Source organism: Thamnophis elegans, chromosome 12, assembly GCF_009769535.1.
Source record: "Thamnophis elegans isolate rThaEle1 chromosome 12, rThaEle1.pri, whole genome shotgun sequence".
Lineage (NCBI taxonomy): Eukaryota > Metazoa > Chordata > Lepidosauria > Squamata > Colubridae > Thamnophis > Thamnophis elegans.
The window spans coordinates 1,155,414-1,182,377 of record NC_045552.1 but is presented as its reverse complement, the minus strand read 5'-3'; the positions used below and the strand labels follow the sequence as shown (position 1 = coordinate 1,182,377).

The following is a 26,964-nucleotide window of genomic DNA, read 5'->3' as shown; positions in this document are numbered from 1 at the left end:
AAGGAGCCCTTGGTACGAATTCTGCAGAGTCCATTTGGGGTTCCAATTCCCATCCTCCACACCCAGGAAACTCTTTTAAGGCGGCGGTGGGGAGGTTCCAGACGGGCAGAACCTGAGTGGTTTTTCTTTGATTTGTTTCCACAATTCAGTTTTGGATTCGGACCCAGAGATCACGCAACTGAAAACACCAGCAAACTAGCATGCTATAGCTAGGAAAGAATGAAGGACCAGGGTGCCTCTGAGCATATCCAGAGCTCAGGAACTTTTGACCAGGACCAGAACCAATCACAAGCTCTTCCTGAATATGTTTACCCGTTGCTATTGCAACAAGGGTGGGGGGGGAATGAAATACACACACGCCCCCCCCCTCCCTTGCAAATTGTCTATCGCCTATTCCAGTTTGGCTCCCTGTCTTCTCTTGAAAACATTATAATCCCTTTTTTGTTTTGTTTTAATGGATGAGAGAACCTTCCCAAGCCAGGTGGCAGGAGATAACATTTGGCTGAGCTGAAATCTTCTGCAGGTCTTCCTGGGGAACCCAGAGGTCATCCAGCAGGGCAAGAAATGATGGTTGGGTCTCTCTAGGGCGGTGGTCTCCAAACTTGGCAACTTAAGACCTGTGAACTTCTGCAGGTCTTCCTGGGGAATCCAGAGGTCATCCAGCAGGGCAAGAAATGATGGTTGGGTCTCTCTAGGGCACTTTAAGACCTGTGGACTTCAACTCCCAGAGTTCCTCAGCCAGCAAAGCTGGCTGAGGAACTCTGGGAGTTGAAGTCCACAGGTCTTAAAGTTGGCAAGGTTGGAGACCACTGCCCTAGGGGAGTGATAAAACCGGTGCTGCCCTCCTGTGGCAAAGAGTGGCATAACCAGGGAAAAGCCATTTCCAGAAGCCCCCCCCCCCCGCCCCCCCCCATGCGCTGCCCATCGGGAAGAATATTTATGTACTTAATTTATTATTAGACTTTTTACACCACCCTCTTGCCTGGTGAGTACCAGCAGTCCTCGGCTTACGACCACAATTGAGCCCAGCAACATTTCTGCTGCCAAGTGAGAGATTTTGTGACATGAATTTTTTGCCTCCTTTCACAACCTCTTCTCGCCAGTTGCTAAGTGAATCCCTGCAGTTGTTAGTTAAGTCACACGGTTGTTAAGTGAGTCCGGCATCCCCCGCTGACTTTGCAAGACGTTGGAAGTCACAAAAGGAAGATCCTGTGACCCGGGGACACTGCGACCGTCGTGAGTCAGTTGCCAAGCATCTGTGGCTTCGATCCGACGACCACGGGGGCTGCTGAAGTGGTTGCAAATGTGGGAAATGGTCATAAGTCACTTTTTCCCATGCCTTTGTAACGTCATAAACAGATGGTTGTAAGTTGATTGTAGATGGCCTTCGTTCCTGATAACCGTGTATTCCTGAGCTGGCGCTGCAAAGTTCTTGGCTACCAAACCCAACTTTTCTGCTTAATTTTCTGCTTAAAACCTGGCTATGTTAAGGTCCAGCCCCGATTAGAACGTCTCTGTGTTGTGAATTTAAACTATTTCTTTACTTATTTTGCTTTTCTTTTTTTCCTTCTTTCATTATAAGCCACCTGGAGACCTCCGGGATTGGGTGGCCTATAAATTTAATAAGTGAAATGAAATGAAATTGGATGATTTGGATGAAAAGCAGAGCGGGAATCTGATGCCAATACCTACAGCTTCCTATCCTGGCTAACATTTTTCTTTTTTTCCAGGAAAAATCCCACCAAACTGACCCCATTGGGGGGGGGGGCAAAAAAAGGAACTTTCACCAAAAAAATGACATCAGTTCCAGCACTTATATAGGGAAAGGACCGGCCTTTTATTCCCGTTAAGATAATCCGAGTGCAGTTTTCTTTCTCTCCCATCTTCCTTCCTTTCCCAAATCAGCTTCTCTTCTTTTGCCCCCCCACCCCAAAAAAAGACAAATTTCTTTGAAACCCGGCTTTTCCGTTTGCATTTTTTTTTCCAATCTCTTGGTCATTTCCGTTCTGGTCAGATCCAACACTTCTGTCTCTTGTTCTCCATGCCAATAATAATAATAATAATAATAATAATAATAATAATAATATTAACAATAACGATAAAAATAGCAGCAAGAATAAATATTAAATATCTTCCTTTAAAAAGGAGTCTTTCTTATAATACTATAGGGATTTCAAAAATAATCATTAGCGCGGCGGCCACAGGGGTCTTGGCAGTGTGCGCAATCTGTAAACATTCCTTTAGCTGAAAAAATATGAAAATAAAATAGGGGACGGAGGTTCTAAGGCTTGGTGTGTAGCTCATCTTTAGACCTAGAAAAGAGAAGGAGAGAAATAAGAACATCAGACCCTGGCAAAACATAGAACATAGAACTTTTGGCTAAGATGCTCAGGGATTAGAAGCAGAATAGATCTGGAAGGGGCCTTGGAGGCCATCTAGTCCAACCTCTCGCTCAAGCAGGAGACCCTAGCGTAGATCATTTCAGACAAATGCCTGTCCATTTGTCTGAAAACCTCCAGTGAAGGAGCACCCACAAGTTCTGGAGACAACTTATCTTCCCCTGGTTAACTGTTCTCACTGTCAATGGGGATAACAGAGTTGGAAGGGACCTCGGAGGTCTTCTAGTCCAACCCCCTGCTCAAGCGGGAGAGATTGCACCATTCTGAACAAATGACTGTCCAGTCTCCTTCTCCTCTTCTTCTTCTTCTCTAAAACAACCTCTCTTTTTTTTAATAAAGAGTTTTATTATTTTCCAATTACAAAAATAAACATTCCATCTTTCCGTATGCCAGCATGTGTCATCTGGGTACAAACACCTCTGTGCAACATGGTTCCTCGTTTGCCACATCTTCCACATTCATATTAACATTATTTCCCCAAGTTTAGCATTATAATATATCGAGCGTTCAAGCATTATGGAACTCTTCCTTTTTCTTCTTAATATCTTCTAGTAATAGCATATTAACATTTAACATCATTATTCTCATCATACACATACTAACACTTTCCCTCTTATTTATATCTCTATCTAAGTGTATTGTCTTCTTATTTTTTAGCTTTCTTTATTTCCAAACTCCTTTTTTTCTCTCCAACCACTGGTAAAATACTTCTCAAATCCTATAAAATTCAGTTGGCTCTTTCTCCTTAATTGCTAATGTTAATCTGTTCTTTTCTGCACATCCTAATATTTTCCTGATCACCTCCTCATCAATAGGACTCTCTACACTTTTCCAATGTTGTGCAAATACAATTCTAGCTGCGGTTAATACATGAATTTTACACATATATATGTGTGTGTGTATGTGTGTATGTGTGTATGTATGTATGTATGTATATATGTTATATTTGTGCTGATAAATAAATAAAGGGAGACTAGTATAGATCTATTTCAAGCTATTTAGCTCTCATCAGCTAGCCATACCCTTACTGGGATTCGAACCTGGGCTAGCTGTAAGGGTATGGCTAGCTGATGAGAGCTAAATAACTTGAAATAGATCTATACTAGTCTCCCTTTATTTATTTATCAGCACAAATACAACACAAATGTAACAAAGGCAACAGTAAAAATATTGGGTTTCTGTCTGGATGGTCTCTTATGACGATAGACAGAGAAAGGAAGCAGTGAACTTCCTCCCATATTTGGGCATACCAGGGGTTGTGACACTAAATATATATATATACATACATATATAAACTCTCTTGAGTCTCTGCATGGCCTGTTTCTTTCTAGCTTCCTTTGAAAGGCTGAGATTAGCCCCAACAGACCCTGCTGAGTCCCAGGGGAGCGTCGGTGCCTTACCTCCGTGGCGTAAACGCAGGGCTCCACTTGGCCGGGGATGATGTAGATCGGGTGATAAGCACCGTCCTTCGGACACTCCGGCACAACAGGCCAGCTGAGCTCCGACGGTTTACTACAGGGGAGAAAACAAGGAGGCGGTGGAGTGAGGACATGGTGCTCTTCCCCGCCACAATTCGGGGTCACAAAGGCAAAATCTGGAGGAGGGGGGTCTCCGCAGGGATGCCAGGAAGGAAGCCATGGGATGGAAACACCGCTCCGTTTTATGTGCAGTTTCTCTGCACGATGATAAAGATGACAAGCTTTGCCCGAGTCAACAAATTAGGAAACGTCCTTCTTGTGAATAAGACCTGATCAGGGGTGGTTTTTTTTTCCAAACTTTGAACCCAGAGCCAGGGGCCCCCTTATAGCCCCCCTCCCAAGTCAAACTCTTGCTGGTGCCCAGCCAGGTGGTTGGGTAGCCTTTCCTTGAGATGCCCCGTAAAGCAGAGGTCTCCAACCTTGGCCACTTTAGGCCTGGAGGACTACAACTCCCAGCTTTGCTGGCTGGGGAATTCTGGGAGTTGAAGTCCTCTGGGCTTAAAGTGGCCAAAGTTGAAGACCCCTGCCGTAAAGGAGATATCCTGTCATCTGTTTCGCCACCATCTGCCTACAAAAGAGGATGCCTCCTTCTCAAATATTATCGTCAACCACCAAAGATCAGGTCTCCACTTGGAGATCCAGTAAAACTGAGGCCCTGCGAAAGAGTTCATGGGCAGGAATCTGCCTGACGAGTGGTTCCGCGCCTGATTGGTTAGATCAGGGTGAATGGCAATCGAGAGAGGTTGGACTTAGTTCACTTGCGGCTACGGAGGGATGCTAGGCTGCAGCCTCTCTTGACTCCACCTCCAGATTCTGCCATTCCAGGAGGTTAAGATTCTGAAGTGCAGGGAGGAGGAGGAAGAGGAGGAGGAGGAGGAAGAGGAGGAGGAGGAGGAGTTGTTTACCCAATTTACCAGCTAGCATTATGCTGGGAAGAGGAACCACTAGATCTGGAGGGCACCAGCTTGGAGAAGGCCCTGGAAATACTTGCAATATCTTGGCAGGCAACTCACCAAATCCCTGAATGCCATAAAGTTACAAGCTGTCATGGCTGTAACAGACCCCTCCCCACAAAAAAATCAGGCTCAGCATGCAAACAGGAATCTCTGGGCTTGAAGGGTTTATCTGAATGGTTTAGATTAGGTTCGTGCGATTTGAACACAGCACATGGGTCATTTGCTGATCCCATTCTCCACTGCCGCTCACCTACTCCCAGGACTGGCCAGCCAACCCCTTCCCCTCCCCAAGTTCCTGGCTGGTGACGGGGCCACTTACTTGTCCGGCTTCTTGCAGATGGACTCGTAACTCTGGTCCAGGAGTTTCCTCTTGCAGTTGAAGCTGTCGCCATCAAACCGGCCGTCCTTATTGGAGACCTTAAAGCAGCCGCGCGGAAGGAGGCGGCTCTCCCGCTCTCGGAAGTTGTTGACGGCCGCCAGGGTCGTTGCAGACGCGGCTTTTTCAGCGGGTGAGGCCCGTTCCTCATGTGCCGAAGCAGCGCCAGGATGGCGCAGGCAGCCAACAGCAAAGTCAGCAGCCCCAGAGCGAAGGAGACGGCCAGGGCGGTGGGGAAAGGCCCCTCGGCCATCCAGGGGCTGCTGACGGGCGTGGGCAGCTGGACGCGGAACTCGCAGTTGGAGCCCATGAAGCCGCTGGGGCACTCGCAGACGTGGCCGGAGAAGTGAGTGTAGCAGGTCCCGCTGTTCTGGCAGGGGCTGGAGCTGCAGGCGTCCATGCGAACGCTGCAGTCCTTCCCCCCGTAGCCCAGGGTGCAGGAGCAGGAGTAGGAGTTGGGGCCGTCGATGCAGGTGCCCCCGTTAGCGCAGGGGTTGCACGCACAGTCGTCGATGTTCAGTTCGCAGCGGGAGCCGGCAAAGCCCGGGCGGCACTTGCAGAAGGCGCTCCGGCCGAGGTCCAGGCAGCGGCCACCTGAGATGGAAAGAAGGGAGACGGTGGCTGCGGTCCATGAACCCCTGCTTTGTCCTCTCGGCCTGGTCCCTGGGGGACGGAGGGGAGAGGCGGTACGGAGTGTGTCACCACCTGGACCATCCACTCAGGACGACAGGCCTGCAGCTTCCTTCTGAGTCTCGGGCCCGCCACACTTTCTATTATTCTGCTAGGCATTTTCTATGGTGGGAAAATGGGAGTTGGGGATTGTACGGAGTTAGATGATATGTAGCCATAACGGTTCCACCACAAATGCGTGCACAACAAAAGCGCGCCTGACTAAACCGCGGTGTCTAAAGCGCGGTGACAAAACCGGGCGACGAATGAGCGACGAATTAACCCTAAAGCGCGCCGACAAAAGCGCGCCATAGAAGCGCGCTGTAACGTGACCCTAAACCTAACCCTAACCCTAACCCTAAACCTAACCGTAAATCTTACCTTAAATTAAATCGCGCTTCTGTCGGCGCGCTGTTGTCGGCGCGCTTTTGACATCGCGCTTTTAGCGCCGCTGTGTTGTCGGTGCGCTTATGACGTTCGCGCTTTTGGCGGGTCACGGCCATAACAACATTCTTCTTAGAAACTCAAGGTCATCCTTTGTCTCTACACCTAGCCTGAACTGGATGGGTGGAAGCTGCCAGCGTGGCAGTGGGAGATTGGACCATGGGATGGACTGGTGGGTGTGGGGGCAAGGTCATGAACTCTCAACTGGGTGGCGAAAACCGGGAAGCTTTCAGATTCGGGTTTCCCCAGATGTGCCAATATGGCTCTCTTCATAAATTGGAACTTTTGAGGAATCCTTTGCCTCGGACTCTGATTTAACTTTGGATGCTATTTGGAATCCTGACATAGGATGCAAAAATGAAGGGATGGAAGGAGATCCTGCCAAGAGATCTTCCACAAGGAAGAAGGGGGTCAACCTGTTCTCCAAAGCCCCTGAAGGCAGGACAAGAAGCAATGGATGGAAACTAACCACGGAGAGGAGCAACCTAGGAGACACTCCCTGACAGTGAGGACAATCAACCAGTGGAACAGCTTGTCTTCAGAAGTCGTGGGAGCTCCGTCACTGGAGGTGTTCAGGAAAGCTGGACAGCCATTCGTCTGGAATGTAAAGGTGTCCAACCTTGGGAGCTTTAAGACTTGTGGACATCAACTCCCTGAACTCTAGGAAGTCCACTCCAGTCTTAAAGTTCCAAAGTTGGACTGTGGTGGTCTAGGGTTTCCTGCTTGGGCAGGAGGTTGGACTAGAAGATCTCCAAGGTCCCCTCCAACTCTGTGTTTCTCTTATCTACGTGGAGTCCTGAGCACAAGGAGACCACTGCTGGTTCTGGCCTTGGAAGAAGCTGCAGTTAATGGGTTAGACAGGCAGGTCTACAGCAGATCCAACAGTCAACAGAACCAAATGTAGGTTAGTCCGCTCTATCGTGTTCCCCATAGCTACCTCTGGTTGCAAAAGTTGGAAACAAACGATCGCTGGAGATGCCCTTGAGGTGGACATCCATAATTTGAAGCAACGAGAAGACAACAAAGGTGGGCTGTCTACAGAGGTCCTCCCCGTAGGAGATTGGGCACATTTGTGAAGTCCTCCCTGAAACAGGAACCGTTCCTCCTCGTTGCTAGAGAAATCCATCACCGTGACACGCCAAGATCAACCTAGGACCTTCTCCTTCTCAGAAGATCAACCTAGGACCTTCTCCTTCTCAGAAGATCAACCTAGGACCTTCTCCTTCTCAGAAGATCAACCTAGGACCTTCTCCTTCTCAGAAAGTCAACCTAGGACCTTCTCCTTCTCAGAAGATCAACCTAGGACCTTCTCCTTCTCAGAAGATCAACCTAGGACCTTCTCCTTCTCAGAAGATCAACCTAGGACCTTCTCCTTCTCAGAAGATCAACCTAGGACCTTCTCCTTCTCAGAAGGTCAACCTAGGACCTTCTCCTTCTCAGAAGATCAACCTAGGACCTTCTCCTTCTTAGAAGATCAACCTAGGACTTTCTCCATCTCAGAAGATCAACATAGGACTTCCTCTTTCTCAGAAGATCAACCTAGGACCTTCTCCTTCTCAGAAGATCAACCTAGGACCTTCTCCTTCTCAGAAGATCAACCTAGGACCTTCTCCTTCTCAGAAGGTCAACCTAGTACCTTCTCCTTCTCAGAAGATCAACCTAGGACCTTCTCCTTCTTAGAAGATCAACCTAGGACTTTCTCCGTCTCAGAAGATCAACATAGGACTTCCTCTTTCTCAGAAGATCAACCTAGGACCTTCTCCTTCACACTTACCATTCAAACAAGGGTTGTTGCTGCACCTGTCTATCTTCTTCTCACAGTTGGAGCCGTGGTAGTTCAGGGGGCAGCGACACGTGTAGCCCCCTGAGAGTCTCTCCGTGCAGGTGCCACCATTGAAACATGGCCCGTCGGAACAAGTCATGGCGCTGATTTCGCAGGTCTTGCCGTAGAAACCTTGCGGGCAGGTGCACTTGTAATCATTCTCCAGGTCCTGCAGAAAAGGAGGAGACCATCAACTGTCAGCGCTTCCTGCCCAAAGCTGGAAGAGGGCGCCCAAGGGGAGGGGGCCTGCCTCCTAGAGAGATCAAATGAAGCCCCTCAGTCCGAGATCGTGCTGGAGAATATCTAGGGCATGGGTCTCCAACCTTGGCCACTTTAAGCCTGGAGGACATCAACTTCCAGAAATCCCTAGCCAGCGGACTTCAAGAGGACTTCCAGATGATGCCCAAGTGAATTGTGGGAGTTGAAGTCCTCCCAGAGGACAAGATGATGCCCAAGTGAATTCTGGGAGTCGAAGTCCTCCAGGCTTAAAGTGGTCAAGATTGGAGACCTCTGCCCTAGCGAAGACGGTGCCCTGAAGACAGGAGAAAAAGGAATGGATGGAAGCTTCACTCAAGAGAGACCCAACCTGGAATTTCCTGGCCCTGAGAAAACGATTAACCGGCGGAACATCCGGCCTCTTGAAATGGTGGGTTCTCCAACACTGGAGGTTTCCGAGAAGAGCCATTTGTCCAGGAATGGAATAGGCTTCCTGCTTGAACAGGGGGTTGGACCAGAAGACCTCCAAGGTCCCCTCCAACCGCATGGTTCTATGTTTTTACCCCCATGCCTCTTGATTTGATTGCCCCCGAGGCAGCAAAAGCTGAAAAGGAGGACACACGGAGAGCCAACTCACTTCCCCCATCTCAAGACCAATTGGGCAGGCATATGACTATAGCACTGATGGCGTTACCTAGTTGGGTCGTGAAATGTCTGCAAGAAAGCAGCCAAGCTCGGAGGGCACCAAGGACCCTGCAGTCCTCCTCCCCCTCCCCCCCCCCATCTCCTTCTCCTCCACTCTGTAAATTTTATCCCAGTGTTTCTCAACCTTGGCCACTTGAAGATGTCTGGACTTCAACTCCCAGAATTCCCCAGCCAGCATTCGCTGGCTGGGGAATTCTGGGAGTTGAAGTCCAGACATCTTCAAGTGGCCAAGGTTGAGAAACACTGTCCTATCCCCTTCTAAAACCGATGATGTTACCAAGTTGGGTAATGAAACGTCTGCAAGAAAACCACCAATCTCAGGGAGCACCAAGGACCCCAACAGTCCTCCTCCTCCTCCTCCTCCTCCTCCTCCTCCTCCTCCTCCTCCCACAACTCTCACTCCCTTCCAGCACTGATGATGTTCCCTAGTTGAGTCATGAAACGTCTTCAGGAAAACAAACAGCACCAATTCAGCTCAACTCACAAGTACAAATATTCGGGGGGGGGGGGGAACGACCTGTCCTCTGTTTAAAGGTCCCTTCTGCTTCCCTCCCCCCCCCCAAATTTAGAGCCTGGGCAGGGAGATGAAAAAGGGTGACATCAAAGGAATAGGCTGGCCCCATCACACAATGGGCCCAGAGATGGGCACAAATCACCTGGCATCCCCTCTTTGGCAAACGGCTCTCTTACACCATCCAAAGGGAGAAAAGTGAACATCCCACAGGCTCCTCGCGGGGGGGGGGGGGGGGGCTGCAGTCCACAGCAGTCAGCCAGACAGGTTGGGGTCCCCCCCTTCCCAATCCTAAACTTAACCTTAACCCCCAAAGAGGTTAGGAAGGGGGGTTCCCTCCACTTGTGTGTTTCCATCCGAAATGCATATTTTTCCCCCTTTCTTCCACGTTGATCTCTTGGGTGGGGGAGCGAATTGTGGGCTGGGGGAGCAAGGGGAATCTTCCCACCATAGGAGAAGCTGCACCCCAGTTTTTTAAATCTCCCTCCGTCCCTCCCTCCCCAGCCTTCCTTCCAAGCAGAAGGTTCACTCCATAGCAGAAGGAAGTCTAGCTGGGATGCGGCTTCTCGAGGCTCAAGTAGAACTTTGGAAGCTGTCGAGAAGGACCAAGGATGGTGCAGGGATATTCAGGAGCAAACACACACACACACACCCTGGCTTTCTGGGATGCCCCCTTTCCCATGCACCCCCCTGGACAAAGAGGGGAGGGTCCTTGTGACATCGGAGCAAAGCATCAAAGGGAACCACAGCTGCCATCGACCGTGGGAACAATTCTGGCTTCCCTCCAGGAGTCGTAGGTGCTCCCATCACTGGAGGTTTTCAAGAAGAGATTGGACAATCATCTGTCTGGACTTGGGGGAGGGCAGGAGGCTCCAACCGTGGCAACTTCCACTCCCAGAATCCCCCCCAGCCAGCAGCCTTAGACTGGAGTGGAGGTGTCCAGCTTTGGCATGTAGAGGACTTGTCGACCTGGCTGGGGAATTCTGGGAGTTGAAGTTGGACACCACAACCACCACCCACCCTGCCAGCCTAGTCCCAAAGGGCTTTCCCCCCCCCCCCCCAAGGGGCAACTGGGCTCTCTGGTTTTGCTTTGAAGATGTTTTGCTTCTGATCCAAGGAGCTTCTTCGACTCACCGAAGAAGCTTCTTCAAAGAAAAACCAGAAAGTCCAGTTGACTCTGGAGAAATCAAACGAAGCCCCTCTTTATGTCAGTCCGAGATCGTACTGGGGAATATCTAAGGCAGGGGGTCTCCAACCTTGCCCACTTTAAGCCTGGAGGACATCAACTCCCAGAAATCCCCAGCCAGCGGACTTCAGAGGTCTTCAAGATGATGCCCAAGTGAATTGTGGGAGTCGAAGTCCTCCAGGCTTAAAGTGGCCAAGGTTGGAGACCCCCTGCCCTAGAGAAGACGGTGCCCAAGAGAGATGGCTGTGTCCCCTGTCCTGCCCCCACCTCCACCCTAAGGCAGTGTTTCTCAACCTTGGCATCTTGAAGATGTCTGGACTTCAACTCCCAGAATTCCCCAGCCAGCTGGCTGGGGAATTCTGGGAGTTGAAGTCCAGACATCTTCAAGTTGCCAAGGTTGAGAAACACTGGTTAGAACAATGAATCAGTGGAACTCCTTGCCTCCAGAAGTTGTGAATGCCCCAATACTGGAAGTCCAGAGATCTTCAAGTTGCCAAGGTTGAGAAACACTGCCCTAAGGATCCCTGAAAAAGTAATGGATGGAAGCTTCAATCAAGAGACCCAACCTGGAATTTCCTGACCCTGGGAACGATTAAACCAGCGGAACATCTGGCCTCTTGAAAAATCACCTTTGGTGATCAACCAGGAATGACTGAGAATCTCCACAGACACTGCTGGCTGAGGGCCTCCTCGGGGGTTGGACTAGAAGACCTCCAGGGCCCCTTCTGAGCCTCGTTATCCTGCCGTCCGTGAGATCTTAAGAGAAGAGAGCAGCCTGCCTTTTTCTTGGCCCATCTTGTGCAGCCAGCCCTGGACTTACAACGGTTCGCACGGCAACCGTTCAAAGTCACAGCGGCACTGAAAAAGTGACTTATGACCGTTTTTTTCACACTTGCGACCGTTGCAGAGTCCCTGCCGTCACGTGACCAACATTCGGGCTGATTCGTATTTATGACGGTCGCCACGTCCTGGGGGGGGAGGTGTCGCGTGAACCCCTTCCGCGATCTTCTGAAAAGCCCAGTCTATGGGGAAGCCTGATTCGCTTAACGACCGTGTGACTAACCTGGCAGATGCAGTGATTCGGTTAACCACTGCGCTGGGAAAGGTCTTAAAGTGGGGCAAAACTCAATAACTGTCTCACTTAGCAGCAGAAGATTTGGGGGCTCGATTATGGACATAAGTTGAGGACTATCTGTATAATATACATTTCCTTCCTCCTGTTCTTAGGTTTGGTTCCCGAAATGGTGTCAATTAATTGTCCACTTGAAATCAGGCCTTTGGCTCCAGGGGATTATTTCAATTTCGCTCCAGCTGTCACTACATCAGCCCCCTCTGGGGTCTCCCAGCCTCAGGCTGAGTGCAGAATCAGGAGGGGAATCCCCCCACATCTGGCCCACTGCACTGCTGTGGAGGGTCCCGCCAGCTGTTCATGGCCCCCTTCCTGTTCTTTTGATCTGCAAAGCTCTTTGGGGGGGGGAGGGTCCCTGAATCTGCACCCCCAGGTCCTCGTCCTGCCTTTCCCCCCCCCCAGAGCCTTCCCAGGTGTGCCTGGCCCTCCCACATATGGTATATAATCTCCTGCTCAAGCAGGGGGGGGGCTGGACTAGATGACCTCTGTGGTCCTTTCCAACTCTGTGATTCTGTTGTTTTCTGTTCAAGTGGGACCAGGGGGGCGGGGAAGGGAGGGGTGGGCTCCTCCTTTCCGGCGGTTCCTATATTTCATTACGAAACACAGATTTGCTGTATATGATTTTTGTGATTCCCCCCTCCCCCGCCATACAGGTAGTCCTCAATTTATGGCAGTTCATTTAGGGACTGTTCAAAGTTAAAACGGCCCTGAAAAAAAGTGACTTATGGCTGTTTTTCACTTACGACCGTTGCCTCATCCCCACGGTCATGTGATCAGATTTCAGACGCTCAGCAAATGGCTCATATTTATGACGGTCAGCGTCCCGGCTGCATCCTCTTTTGAAGTCAAAACACGACTCACTTAACGACCGTGGGGCTCACTGAACAACGGCAGTGATTCGCTCAAGAAGCCTGGCCAGAAAGGTCGTCAAATGGGGCAAAGCTCCTTTAACGACCATCTTGCTTAGCTACAACATTTGGGGCTCTGGCTTGGTCGTAAGTCCAGGACAACAAGCTGGCCCAGCTTTAGATGCTACAACTTCCTTCATTCTTTGCTTTCCTTGCTGAAAATGACTGGACCTCCTCTTAAGAGGGAAGGCCAAAGGCCTGGACAAGTCAAGACCCCCTTCGTTTAGGCAGCCAGGAGCCCCCCAAAAGCTCTGGGCTCACTGGAAGAGCAGCTAAGCCGCCTGTTCCCAGGGCCCCACCCCCACCCCCACAAGGCTGGCCTTTCTCTGTCCTTGGCCCCTTCCCCAGAAGACCCCCAAGGCTCAGGTCCCATTCGGTCAGGCCTTCAAGTCTTAAAAGTCCACAAATCTTCAAGTTGCCAAGTTTGGAGACCCCTGGATTAAATGCTTGGTTTAGTGTCATGGGGTCTTCTGTCTGTCTGTCTGTCTGTCTATCTATTTATTTTTCTTTCTATCTATCTATCATCTATCTATCTATCTATCTATCTATCTATCTATCTATCTATCTATCTATCAATCTATCCATATATCTATTTATTTTTCTATCTTTCTATCATCTATCTATCCATATATCTATTTTTCTATCTTTCTATCATCTATCTATCTATCTATCATCTATCTATCTATCCATCCATATATCTATCTATTTATTTTTCTTTCTATCTATCATCTATTTATCTATCTATCAATCTATCCATATATCTATTTATTTTTCTATCTTTCTATCATCTATCTATCCATATATCTATCCATATATCTATTTTTCTATCTTTCTATCATCTATCTATCTATGTATCATCTATCTATCTATCCATCCATATATCTATTTATTTTTCTTTCTATCTATCATCTATTTATCTATCTATCTATCCATATATCTATTTATTTTTCTATCTTTCTATCTATCATCTATCTATCATCTATCTATCCATATATCTATCATCTATCCATATATCTATTTATTATCCTCTCTTTCTATCTATCATCTATCTATCTATCATCTATCTATCTATCTATCTATCTATCTATCTATCTATCCATATATCTATCTATTTATTTTTCTATCTATCTATCTATCTATCTATCTATCTATCTATCTATCTATCTATCTATCTATCTATCCATCCATCCATCCATCCATCCATCCATCCGTCTATCTATCATCTATCTATCCATCCATCTATCTTCTACCTGCATCTACCTATCTACCTACCTACCTATTTATCTACCTATTTATCTATCTATTTATCTATCATCTATCTATCTATCTATCTATCTATCTATCTATCTATCTATCTATCTATCTATCTATCCATCCATCCATCCATCCATCCATCCATCCATCCATCCATCCATCCATCCATCCATCTATCTATCATCTATCTATCCATCCATCTATCTTCTACCTGCATCTACCTATCTACCTACCTATCTATCTACCTACCTACCTAGCTACTAGCTAGCTAGCTACCTGAGTGGGCTCCAAGAATCAACCCAATCCCACCTGGCCTGCACACAACACCCCCACCAGCCTTTGGCCATTTAAGTTTCCCAAAGGGAGACCTATGGAGGTTCTCAGCCATTCAGGTTGTCCCAAAAGGGCTTCCCCCCCCCCACCCACAAAAAAAGGCAACTCGACTTCCTTGCTTCTCCCCCCCCCCCCCCTTTTGAAAACGTTTTGCTTCTCATCCAAGAAGCTGCTTCTGCCCTCCCTGACTGGTGGGGAATGGAAGGATCGATCTGGCTTGTGGTCAGCTGGTGGTCAACACTGGTGGGCCGGTCCTGATGCCCCTCTTCCACACATCTAGAAAACCGGTGCCAGTTAAGAGGAAGGCCGCGAGGATGAGGAGGAGGGGCTGGAAGGAAGCCCTGCGGGGCAGGGAGGGGGAGACCGCAGGGGGCAGGAACACTGGGTGGGTGACTTTGGGTCAGTCGTCCTCTCTCAGCCCAGCCCACCTCACAGGGTTGTTGTTGAGGGGGGAAAACAGGAGGAGGATTAGGTGTGCTTGCTGACTTGAGTTATTTACAAATAATGAAGGAGGGATCACAATTATTCAAATAAGTAAATAAACCACAGGACTTTGCTAGCTGTCCTTGATTAGCTGCAGACCACCAGCCTCAATCACTGGAGCAAAAACGGGAGAAAGGAAAGAAAGAAAGAAAGAAAGAAAGAAAGAAAGAAAGAAAGAAAGAAAGAAAGAGGGAGGGAGGGAGGGAGGGAGGGAGGAAATGAGCCTGAATGCAGGTGGAAACACTTCACAGAAGTCTGAGAACGGCTGGAAACAGAACAGGATCACCAGCCCCTCCCCAAACCTCCCTCCTTTAACCCAACTTTGTATTTGGGCCCCTACACCACACAGCATGCCCTCCTTCTGCAACAACATTTTGTTTTTCACAGCTGCATTACTTAGTGGTCCCCCATCCCTTCATTCCGCCCTCCCCCTCCCCCCCTTAAGAGGTCAACCAACGGAGAAGAGTCGGGGGCCATTCGGGCAAGGGAAGAGATGGGGCAGAGTCACCCTAGCGAGTTGCTCCCGGTGTTGTGTGGTCACAACCCCCACAGCAGTGAATGCAAATTCTTTCTCCGTTCCTCCTGCCAGGGTGTGAAGCTAGGCTGCCTGAGTGCCCTGGGAGGGCCAGGGCAGATAAGTCGGGGTGCTGAGCAGAGCAGCTCTGGAAAGCAGCTGGGGACCTACCTGACGTGTGTATTGGGCATAAGAAACCCCCTCCCCAGAAAGTGACACCCCACCAATCTTCCCTGCCTCTGGTTGCAGGCCAAGCAGCCTTGCTGCCGCCCCAAATGTGTTCCTTCTCTCCTCCTCCTCCTCCTCTTTGTCCCCCAACCCTTCTGAAAATCTGAGGGTCCCAAGATGTGCTTTGGATGTGACAGGAAGCGCTCGGTGCTTCTGGCCCTCCAACTTATAGTTCTGTTTTCGACTGAGGAATTCGGGGAGGCAAAGCACCCCCAAAACCTTGCAGACCTCCGTGACTTCTTCCTCCTGGATCCCGAGGAGGGAATCCATTCCCTGGGGCTGCCCTCTCCAATCCTGGGGGTGGGGGGGGCAGCTTTGGGGGCAGAGATTGGTGTGGGACCTTAAACACCCCCCCATTTTTCTGGCACCCCCTTCAAAATGTTGAGAATGAGACACCAAGAGGGGGCTTCAGCTCCCCATCGCTGCCTCGAAGCCGAGAATTGCTTCGTAACTTTAGCAGCTTGAAGAAGGGTGGACTTCAACTCCCAGAATCCCCCAGCCAGCACCCCTGAATTCCGTCAATCGATGGATGAACTCAATGTACAATTCACCCATTCGAAGAGGCCACGTTAGGCGGCTACGGCAGAAATCCACTGCTGGGCTTTTTGAGTCTGGGGGCTTTATCTAAGGCCAAAATGGGGCTACAGTATGTCTAAGGGCTCAATTGAGTCTGGGGGCTATGTATAAGGGGTCAGCTAGGATGGAGGCTGTGTCTAAGACGTCAGTTGGGGCTGGGGGATTTGTTCAAGGCCTGAAATGGGGCTGGGGGACTTGTCTAAGGGCTCGCCTAGGCCTGGGGGCCATGCCTAAGGCAGAGTCTCCAAACTTGGCAAACTTTTAAGACTTCTGGACTTCCACTCCCAGAATCCCTCGGTCAATGTTGGCTGAGGAATTCTGGGAGTTGGAGTCCACAAGCCTTTGCCAAGGCTGGAGACCCCTGCTCCAGAGGCCCCTCTCATGGGCCCAACCCTCCACCCCTCTGCTTCGAAGGCTGAGGATTTGCCCTGGGGGGGCGGGCGGGTGGGTGGGTGGGTGGGGAGGAGGGTCAGAGGGCAGGATCAGAGGGGGTGGGGGGGGCGGGGGGCAATACTGACGCTGCAGCTGCCTCCGTTCCTGCAGGGGCCGCTGTCGCATTCGTTGACTTCCACCTGGCAGTTGTTCCCCACAAAGCCCGCCGGGCAGGTGCAGGTGTAACTCCCTTGGCCCGTGTTGGTGCAGGTGGCCCCGTTCTGGCAGGGGTGGTGATTGGTGCAGTAGTTGAGGTCCTGGTTGCAGAAGAGGCCCCCCCAGCCCTCCTGGCAATTGCACTGCCAGGGCTGCAGGCAGGAGCCGTGGAGGCAGCCCGGGTAACGCACGCACTCGTCGCAGGAGGCGCCCTGCCAGCCGATCCGGCATTTGCATTCGCCGGGCTTCTCGCAGTAGCCGTGGCTGCGGCTGCACTCCGCCAGGCAGATGGCTGCAAGGGAGGAAGCGAGGAGGTGAGCAGGGAGGGGGGAAACATTTGGGGAGGGGGGCAGAGAGAGAGAGAGAGAGAGTTGCTTTTCCTGCTGGCAACAAACTTGGGCATACGTCGACTGTCACAATTTCGCAGGCGTCTATAACTAATTTTAGTGGTTTCTGCCCACCCAGGCTTCCCGTTTCGCAAAAGCTTACATTTCTAAGTTCCCCTATTTTAGAGAGAAAGGAGAAAAGAAGGAACTTCTTAAGTAAGTCGGAAGTGAGCTGTGATTTCTTTCTGACATTTAAGCATTTTAAAAGTGATCATATTTAGCCTGTTAGAATCACCTAACCTGATTTAATTATTGGGGGGGGGGTTTCCACCTGTATACCCCTTTCTGCATCATTCCCCCCTTTGAAACGGCATCACTGCACCCCTTCCCTGATTTGAATTGTGAGCCGCCCTGAGTCCCCTTCGGGGGGGGGGGGGGGAAAGGGCGGCATATAAATATAATAAAATCAAATCAAATCAATCAAATCACTACCTGGCTCCAACCGTACCTGTTGGCCACGCCCCAAAAGCATGGGACCCTCCCTCGGGTGGCCTGACTGGGCTGGACCACACACACACACACACACACACACACACACACACACACATCCTCTTGGGAGCACAAGTGGAGGTCGGGGGGGAGAAAGAGGGGAGCACATGAAACCCACCTACCCACCAGCTTCCTCCCTCGGCCGAGGGGCTTCCCAGGGACAAAGGGAGCAGGCAAAATACTCGCCTGACCCGCTCTAATCCCCCACCCTTCCCCATGCAGCCCCACCCGGGGAACTTAACCAGCCCCTCCGTATGTCAAGGCTCCAAGGGGAGGCTTGGTCCCAGGGGTTACCAGTGGAACCACTTGCCTCCAGAAGTTGTGGGCACTCCATCACTGGAGGATCTCAAGAAGAGAGAGGGCAACCATTTGTGTGGAATACTTTAGGGTTTCCTGTTTGAGCAAGGGGTCGGACTAGAAGACCTCCAAGGTCTCTTCCAATTATACGATTCTCTATTGCAGGGGTCTCCAACCTTGGCCCACTTTAAGACTGGTGGACTTCAACTCCCAGACTTCCTCAGCCGGCTCTGAGGAAGGGGTCAGCTAGGCTGGAGGCCATGTCTAAGGTGTCAATTGGGGCTGGGGGGATTTGTTCAAGGCCTCAAATGGGGCTGGGGGACTTGTCTGAAAGCTCACCTTGGCCTGGGGGCTATGCCTAAGGCAGGGGTCTCCAAACTTGGCAAACCCTTAAGACTTGTGGACTTCAACTCCCAGAATTCCTCAGTCAGTGTGGGCTGAGGAATTCTGGGAGTTGAAGTCCACAAGTCTTAAAAGTTTGCCAAGTTCGGAGACAAGGACTCTAATGAGTCTGGGGGCTTTGTTTCAGGGTCCAAAGTGGGGGGGACAAGCCAGGAAGCCCCTGGGGGGTGGGGAGGTGGGTGGGTGGGCCGTCCCTCCCCGGCTACTCACGTTCCGAGCAATAGTCTCCCTGCCATCCGGCAAGGCAGATGCGACGGCCCAGCTCATCACAGGTGTAATGGCCGAAGGTGTCGTCCCGCGGCCGGCAGTAATCGGAGCAGCTCTCCCCGTAGTAGTGCTCGTCGCAAGTGACGTGGTAGGAGTAGCGCAGCTCACTCTGGTCGCCCAGCTGCACATCTTGGGACCACTCCTCGCCCACCGCCAGACGGCGTCGAGTCGCCAACCGGCTGATCAGCCTCTGGGGGTCTTCTGGATGGAGGAGAGAGGACGGAGGGTCATCAGCAGACCCTTCGAAAGGAAAGGAAGGCTGGGAGACCCAAGGTGGCGCAGTGGTTAAATGCAGCACTGCAGGCTACTTCAACTGACTGCAGTTCAGCAGTTCGGCTGTTCAAATCCCACCAGGCTCAAGGTTGACTCAGCCTTCCATCCTTCCGAGGTGGGTAAAATGAGGACCCGGATTGTTGTTGGGGGCAATATGCTGACTCTGTAAACCGCTTAGAGAGGGCTGAAAGCCCTATGAAGCGGTATATAAGTCTAACTATTGCTATTACCAGAAAGCAGCTAACAACCTCTAAGCTAATGTCTCCCAATCTTTGCAACTTTAAGATGTGTGGGCTAAAATTCCCAGAATTCCCCAGCCAGCAAAGCTGGCTGGGGAATTCTGGGAATTATAGCCCACACATCTTAAAGTTGCAAAGATTGGAAAACACTGATGCCGGCTATTAAAGCTGGAGAATTGCTATGACTTTGGCTAGGGCACTCTGGGAGTCGAAACCCACACATTCTTAAAAGTTGCATTGATATAGGGATAATCAAATGGGGGTGGCAACTCCTTTCTCTCGGTGGTATTTGGGGAAAAAAAATACCATTTAATTGGCAAGCATGATGCGCAGCCCAACCTGTTGAATTGTGGCCTGCAATAATGCCCAACCAACAAGTCTTGCAGTTAATATATTTGATTTAAAATGAGAGTTAGAGCCCGCTCCCTCCTAGCACTGATGATGTTCCCTAGTTGGGTAATGAAACGTCCGCATGGAAACCACCACGCGCAGACAGCACCAAGGGCCCCACGATCTATTAGTCTTTAATATATATATACCCAATATTTTTACTGTTGCCTTTTTGTTACGTTTTGTTCTATTTGTGCTGATAAATAAATAAAGGGAGACTAGTATAGATCTATTTCAAGCTATTTAGCTCTCATCAGCTAGCCATACCCTTACAGCTAGCCCAGGTTCGAATCCCAGTAAGGATATGGCTAGCTGATGAGAGCTAAATAGCTTGAAATAGATCTATACTAGTCTCCCTTTATTTATTTATCAGCACAAATACAACATATATATTTGTGCTTATATGTATATATACATATATATATATATATGTATGAAGCTTGAAATAGATCTATACTAGTCTCCCTTTATTTATTTATCAGCACAAATACAACATATATATTTGTGCTTATATGTATATATACATATATATATACACACACACATACACACACACATATATATATATATATGTATATATGGTTCGAACCCCAGTAAGGGTATGGCTAGCTGATGAGAGCTAAATAGCTTGAAATAGATCTATACTAGTCTCCCTTTATTTATTTATCAGCACAAATACAACATATATATTTGTGCTTATATGTATATATACATATATATATATGTATGAAGCTTGAAATAGATCTATACTAGTCTCCCTTTATTTATTTATCAGCACAAATACAACATATATATTTGTGCTTATATGTATATATACATATATATATACACACACACATACACACACACATATATATATATATATATGTATATATGGTTCGAACCCCAGTAAGGGTATGGCTAGCTGATGAGAGCTAAATAGCTTGAAATAGATCTATACTAGTCTCCCTTTATTTATTTATCAGCACAAATACAACATATATATTTGTGCTTATATGTATATATACATATATATATATATGTATGAAGCTTGAAATAGATCTATACTAGTCTCCCTTTATTTATTTATCAGCACAAATACAACATATATATTTGTGCTTATATGTATATATATATATATATACACACACACATACACACACACATATATATATATATGTATATATGGTTCGAACCCCAGTAAGGGTATGGCTAGCTGATGAGAGCTAAATAGCTTGAAATAGATCTATACTAGTCTCCCTTTATTTATTTATCAGCACAAATACAACATATATATTTGTGCTTATATGTATATATACATATATATATATGTATGAAGCTTGAAATAGATCTATACTAGTCTCCCTTTATTTATTTATCAGCACAAATACAACATATATATTTGTGCTTATATGTATATATACATATATATATACACACACACATACACACACACATATATATATATATGTATATATGGTTCGAATCCCAGGAAGGGTATGGCTAGCTGATGAGAGCTAAATAGCTTGAAATAGATCTATACTAGTCTCCCTTTATTTATTTATCAGCCATACCCTTACTGGGATTTGAACCTGGGCTGTATTACATACTAGGCTGACATCTTAGCCATTAGGCCACAGGCTCTTATCCGTTACCAGCGAAGCCAGGGTGAAAGGTATCTATTAGATTTTTTACATATATATATAGGAAACTTTCATTTCAAAACTTGTTAGCAACAGAAATGTGTTTTTATGCCTGCAGTTTAGTTCCAACAATATTTACAGTTTGATCACAAACTGGGTGTGAAGGACTCACAAAGGGGAAGGGGGGGCGGGGACAGCTTACCTGTGGATGGCTCTCCGACGGATTCAGCCCTCCAGGATTCAATAATGAGGGAAAAAGTTCCCTGGGGGGGGGAAAAAGGAAGGGGAAAAAAGAGAAAAATGTTACAAAATCCTGAAAGGAGGAAAGAGACAAGTAATAACAATTCAGATGCCTTGACAAGGACTCTACTACAATCATTGTCCTGGCTCTTGTTAGTGGCTCTTCTGACATGAGCCCAAAATGCTGCCTTTTAACAGAATCAGAGAGTTGGAAGGGACCTGGGAGGTCTTCTAGTCCAACCCCCTGCTCAGGCAGGAGTGCCTCTACCATCTCTTCTTAAAAACCTGCAGTTCTGGAGCACTTACAACTTCTGGAAGGAAGCCATTCCATGGATTGTTCTCACAATTAAATAAATTTCTCCTCAATTCCATGTTGCTTCTCTCCTCGGTTAGTTTCCATCCGTTGCTTCTCGTCCAGGTGCTTCGAAAAATAAATTCATCCCCTCTTCTTCCTCAAACGTTGGAAGAATCCTGCCATGTTTCCCCTAATCCTTCTCTTCATTTTTCTTCTTTCCTCTTTCAGTTGTGTTTTTAACCATAGGCAACCGTTTTTTTTAATTCTTGCCACAGTCATTAAGTGAATCGCTACAGCTATTAAGTTAGGAACCCGGTCGTTAAGTGAATCCAGCTTCTCTATTTACGTCAGAAGGTTGCAAAAAGGGGATCACGGGACCCCGGGACACAGCAACCGTTATAAGCATGAGTCAGTTGTCAAATCGTCTGAATTTTGACCACAGGGATGCCGCAACGGTCAGAAATGTGGGGGGAAACGGTCATAAGTGACTTTTGGTGTGTGCTGTCATAACTCTGAATGGTCACTAAAATGAGGTATATTTTAAGTTGAGAGCTACCTGTATTATTGTAAGCCAACTTTGTCAAGGTGGAAAAACTCTAGATCAGTGTTTCTCAACCTTGGCAACTTGAAGATGTCTGGACTTCAACTCCCAGAATTCCCCAGCCAGCATTCGCTGGCTGGGGAATTCTGGGAGTTGAAGTCCAGACATCTTCAAGTTGCCAAGGTTGAGAAACACTGCTCTAGATTGAGGACCTAACAGGGTGAATTGTCTGTCCATTGTGGAGTGCAAAACTTCAGCAACAAACCAGAGAAAGGAAATGTTGGTTCCAGAGACTCTAAGCCATCATTGGCTGAAACATGGTTTGCTCAGAGCAAACGTCTGGGTGTATGAAACATGGCAACCATTGACTAATGCAGAGGCGTCCATCCTTGGCAACAGTTAAGACTTGTGGGCTTCAACTCCAAGAAGTCCCCAGCCAGCATGCGCCAAAAAGGGGACCCCCCCTGAACTAAACTCAGTTGCCCCCTACGCAAAACTCTCTGGAGACCGGTAACTTCCCTGCTTGCCCCACTAGGGGGCAGCACCTCACCATCTTCACGGGAAGGTAAACTGAGTTATTCTCAAGATGGGGAACCACTAAAATTTATTCCTGGCAAGAGTTAACAAAGTTTTTTTTCCCCTCCTTATTAAGATTTGCCACGCGAGACAGGGCAAATCACCCTGTGCCGCGATACGCAAGTACCAAGCCAAGTTGCCAGGAGCCTGGAAGGAGGGTGAAGTTTCCGCGCCTAGTTGGGAACTCAAGGATCGGCGTAAATCCACCTTTAGACAAGTGGAAATTGTCGCATTGTGAAGACGCCACTCTGCACAAAGGAATCAGCAGCTTCCAAGTGTGAGCAGAAACACACACACACACACACACACACACACTCCTCCCCCCCCGCCCAATCTGCCTTCCTTCCCAGGGACGGGGAAAGACGGGGTTGAAAAAGGAAGCAGAAGTTTTTGCAAAACAACTTAAGGTGGAAAACATCTGTAACTTCCTCCTCCTATTTTCCTCCCGGGGCAATAACAACTCTGCGAAGTGGTTGGGCTGAAGAGGGAGGGAGTGACTGGCCCAAAGTCACCTAGCTGGCTTTCACGGCTAAGGCAGGACTAGAACTCACCGTCTCCTGCTGACTGACATAAAAAACACCCAACTTTCATCTCTTAAGGCAGGACTAGAACTCCCAGTCTGGTCAAGAGAGTTTAGTCCATACCAACTGATACCCCCTCCCCAAATCATGCTGTAAGACAGGGCAAGGCCATGACCCCCAACCTTTGAAGAAAATTAAAGAGATGCGCTGACTTCTCCAAACAGTGGCAAAACCCACCTCCCCCCCTTCCCTTCTTCCAACTTTTGCGTCGCGCATAGAACTACGATCCCCACATTCCGAGCCACGAAATCACCCCAAACCGAAGGACAATAACCCCCCCCCCATGAGAAGTGATGGGAACCACAAAGAAGCAAGGAAAGAGGAGCAGGAAATGGCCCGTGGGGGGAACAGGGTTGCAAATCCAGACTCTTTGGCTACGTGACAAGCGGCAAATAAATTTCCTAATAATAATAATAATAAATAAATAAAACACAGACCAGGTTTGCTGCAGGAGAAGACAATGGAAGACAAGGGAGGGGGGGAGGAAGGGGATGAGGAAGGGTTATCTCACCGGCCACTTGAAGTGGAAGGGGATGCGGATGAGTCCAGTGGCAGCCACAGCATGACGATCTGCGGGGACGACATTGCTCAGGGCTGCCCCGAAGGTGCAGGGGGGTTCTGGGGAGACCACAGCCTGGGCGTGTTTGAGGCAGACCCGGAAGAAGAGGTGGCAGGGCGGAGGTCCCCGGCAGAATTTCTGGGGGTTGCTGGTGGTGAAGGAATGCACCTGGAGTTCGAAGACTCCCGCTGGCTCGGCCTGTTTGGGGTGGGGGAAAAAAGGGAATTGAGCATGTCAGCTATGCCTGGGAATCCTTCCTCCGTCGGTCATCTTTCGCGCCGTCCCTGGGTCACCCCAAGAAAGGACGTCTCGCTTTGGTTAGATGCTAAACCTTAAACCTTCTTTACAGACGCCAAGCCAGGATTCCCAGCTCACACCACAAACCACAATTCCAGGTTCAAAGACTCGTTGGATACCAGATGGTTGGAAAATAAATGTAATTAGATAGATCAGCAGAGCTGGCTGGGGAATTCTGGGAGTTGAAGTCCACGCATCTTCAGGTGGGCTAAGGTTGAGAAACACTGAGAGAGAGAGAGAGAGAGAGAGATAGATAGATAGATAGATAGATAGATAGATAGATAGATAGATAGATAGATAGATGATAGATAGATTATATATATATATATGTATGTATGTATGTATGTATGTATGTATGTATGTATGTATATATGTATATATGTTGCATTTGACACTAAATACATACACACACACAAACAATTATAGATAGATAGATAGATAGATAGATAGATAGATAGATAGATAGATAGATAGATAGACAGACAGACAGACAGACAGACAGACAGACAGACAGATTCCTGCAGTTTCCCACCCCCAAACAGCTGCCTTAAATTCTGCAGAAAATGAAATGTTCTAAATCGAACATTTTAGCCAAAAGCAAAGAAGGTTCTAGCAACAGTGTCACGGGGCTGAGTTGGGTGGCTATAGAAATACAAATCGAATAAATAAATAGATAAAAATAAATAAATAACCAGAATTAACCCAATCCCACAATCAGCCTTCCTGGATTCTCGTGTCTGATTGTTAAGAGGCAAAACCCCACAAAAGATTTTTAGGTTTTGAGAACATAAAATATGGACCTTGAGGGCTGGAAGGGACCTTAGAGGTCCTCTAGTCCAGCCCTCTGACCAAGGCAGGAGTTTTTTATACCATCCTGGTCAAGCGGCTGTCTAATCCTTTAATAAATCGGTTCATCTTTCATCTTTTTGATAAATTTCTCCACAAGTCTTTCTGTTTGGTATAGTATAATCTTTACTGTCATTGCACTTAAACGCAACGAAATTGGTTTGATTGACAGGTTGCAGAATTTGCAGGAGGAAAGGAAGGAGACTGGCTGTCTGCAAGGGCTGTGGGGGGGGGGAATGAGGGCCCCAATTAGGTAATGGTGGAATCTGGGGAGGGGCCTCACCCCCCCCCCCAGCCCCTGCTTCCCTACATTGCTCGCTTTGAGCTGGGTGATGCCCGCTGAAGGAAACCCGAGCTTAAAACTGCGAAAATTCCTCCAGACTTTGATAAAAAGGCTTGAATTTTAGCTTATTAAAGGAGAGAAGGGGCAGGGGGGGTAGTAGTCTTGGGGGGGGGGGCACCTGCAGCAACAAGGTTAAAAAAAATCACACACACACAGCTGTAAATGCCAAGATGCCAGCGGAGGCAGCCTCTCAGCGCAGGAAAGGAGGGCTCATCTTGAGAGAATGGCAAAAGGGGTTGGGAGTAGGGGAGGGCGGCCCTGCAAGGTAGGCCACTCTGCGGGGGGAGGGGGGGGAGGATTGCAGGCATGGAACTTTATCCCTGCGGGATGCCTGAAATCCCTTTCCCAGCTTCCTTCCATCGCCAGACTTCGCAGTCCTTCCTCCAAGTCCCTTCCGTAACTGACTTCTCCCTTCCTCCCTCCCTCCTTCTTTACTCCTCTTTCCTTTCCTTCCTTCTTCCTTTCCCTTTCCCTTCCTTCCCTCCCTCTCCTTCTTCCTCCCTCTTTCTCTCCCCCTTTCTTTTTCCTCTTTCACACCTTCTCCAAGAAGATCCGCTCTAAACTCCTGACGGCGCTTGCAGAGCCGCAGCCCCGGAGTTGGGGGTTCCTCCTGGCACCCAAGCGCCCCCCCCCCTTAACAAGCAGCAGTCCGAAAGGTGCCCCCTCCCTCCCGCGGCTTCTTCAGCGCCCCTTCTCCCGCCCCCCCTGCAGGAAACTCCCGTGGGGGGGTGGGTGGGGGGGGGCAGACGCGGGGACTCCTGCTTAAACCCCGCGGAGAGTTGGCTGCGCGGCTCGCCCGGATTCCGGGCTCAGGACCCCGAGGGCGAACCTGGGCTCCGCTCGCTGCCCTTGCTCCGGAGCGCGGCATCCAGAGAGGGAGCGCAGGGGCTCCGAGGGCGAAAGCGGCGGAGGGACCGAGAGGCGCCGGCTGGGAACGATGGGAGCGGTCGTTTCTCCATCCCATCCCTCGGGCTTTGCGACCGCCGGGCGGAGTTGCCTCCTGGGCGCATCCCGAGCGAGGATCGCGGGCCGCGCAGCGCACTTACCGGCGGGGCGGCGAGCAGCAGGAGCAGCAGGAGGGGGGCGGCGGCGGCGGCGAGGCTGGGGGCCATGGAGCTGCCTGCGGAGACCAGAGCGATCCTAAGAGGCGGAGAGGCGGCGCGGAGCAGGAGAAGCGCCGAGAGACGGGCAGGAGTGGCGGAGGGAGACCCCGGCGCGCCTTTTATCGGCCGGACGCCCCCTCCCCGCCCCCCCCGCGCCCCCTCCCCTCCCTGGCCACGCCCAGGCCCCGCCCCCCGGCTGCTCCCCTGCTTGGCGTCGGGGCAGCCTCCCCTTCGGGCCCGGGGAGGGGGCGTCGGGCTCCTCTGCCTCTCTGCTCCGGGGGCCGGTGCCTCCCTGGCAGCCCCGCCGTCCCCGCAGCCCCTCTGCCACTCCTGGCAGGCAGCGACCCAACCGGTGCGGCTTTGCAAGGAAAGGGCGGCAGAAGCGGCACCTGCCGAATTCCTGCCCGCCAGGCAGCCCTTGCGTGGCTTGGGAAGAGCCGCCG

General features: G+C 49.4%; 1 protein-coding gene across 1 annotated transcript; it reads right to left on the bottom strand.

Moving 5' to 3' along the window:
• Positions 1 to 1,571: 1,571 nt before the first annotated feature.
• Positions 1,572 to 26,538, bottom strand: DLL3 (delta like canonical Notch ligand 3). The gene is made up of 9 exons (XM_032228378.1): positions 26,465 to 26,538; positions 23,885 to 24,130; positions 21,343 to 21,403; positions 18,560 to 18,817; positions 16,706 to 17,067; positions 8,097 to 8,313; positions 5,153 to 5,803; positions 3,800 to 3,911; positions 1,572 to 2,312 (listed from the first exon to the last, which is right to left on the bottom strand). The coding sequence occupies exons 1-9, from the start codon at positions 26,528 to 26,530 to the stop codon at positions 2,282 to 2,284; spliced, it is 2,004 nt and encodes a 667-aa protein (XP_032084269.1). The 5' UTR covers positions 26,531 to 26,538; the 3' UTR covers positions 1,572 to 2,281.
• Between the last annotated feature and the right edge of the window lie 426 nt (positions 26,539 to 26,964).

Coding starts and splice junctions, on each gene's coding strand:
- DLL3 (XM_032228378.1), bottom strand. CDS start 26,530: ATGGCCCCCAGCCTCGCCGCCGCCGCCGCCCCCCTCCTGCTGCTCCTG. Junction 24,131..26,464: donor TGCTGCTCGCCGCCCCGCCG/GTAAGTGCGCTG, acceptor CACCCCAAACAG/GCCGAGCCAGCGGGAGTCTT. Junction 21,404..23,884: donor CCTTCCACTTCAAGTGGCCG/GTGAGATAACCC, acceptor TCCCCCCCCCAG/GGAACTTTTTCCCTCATTAT.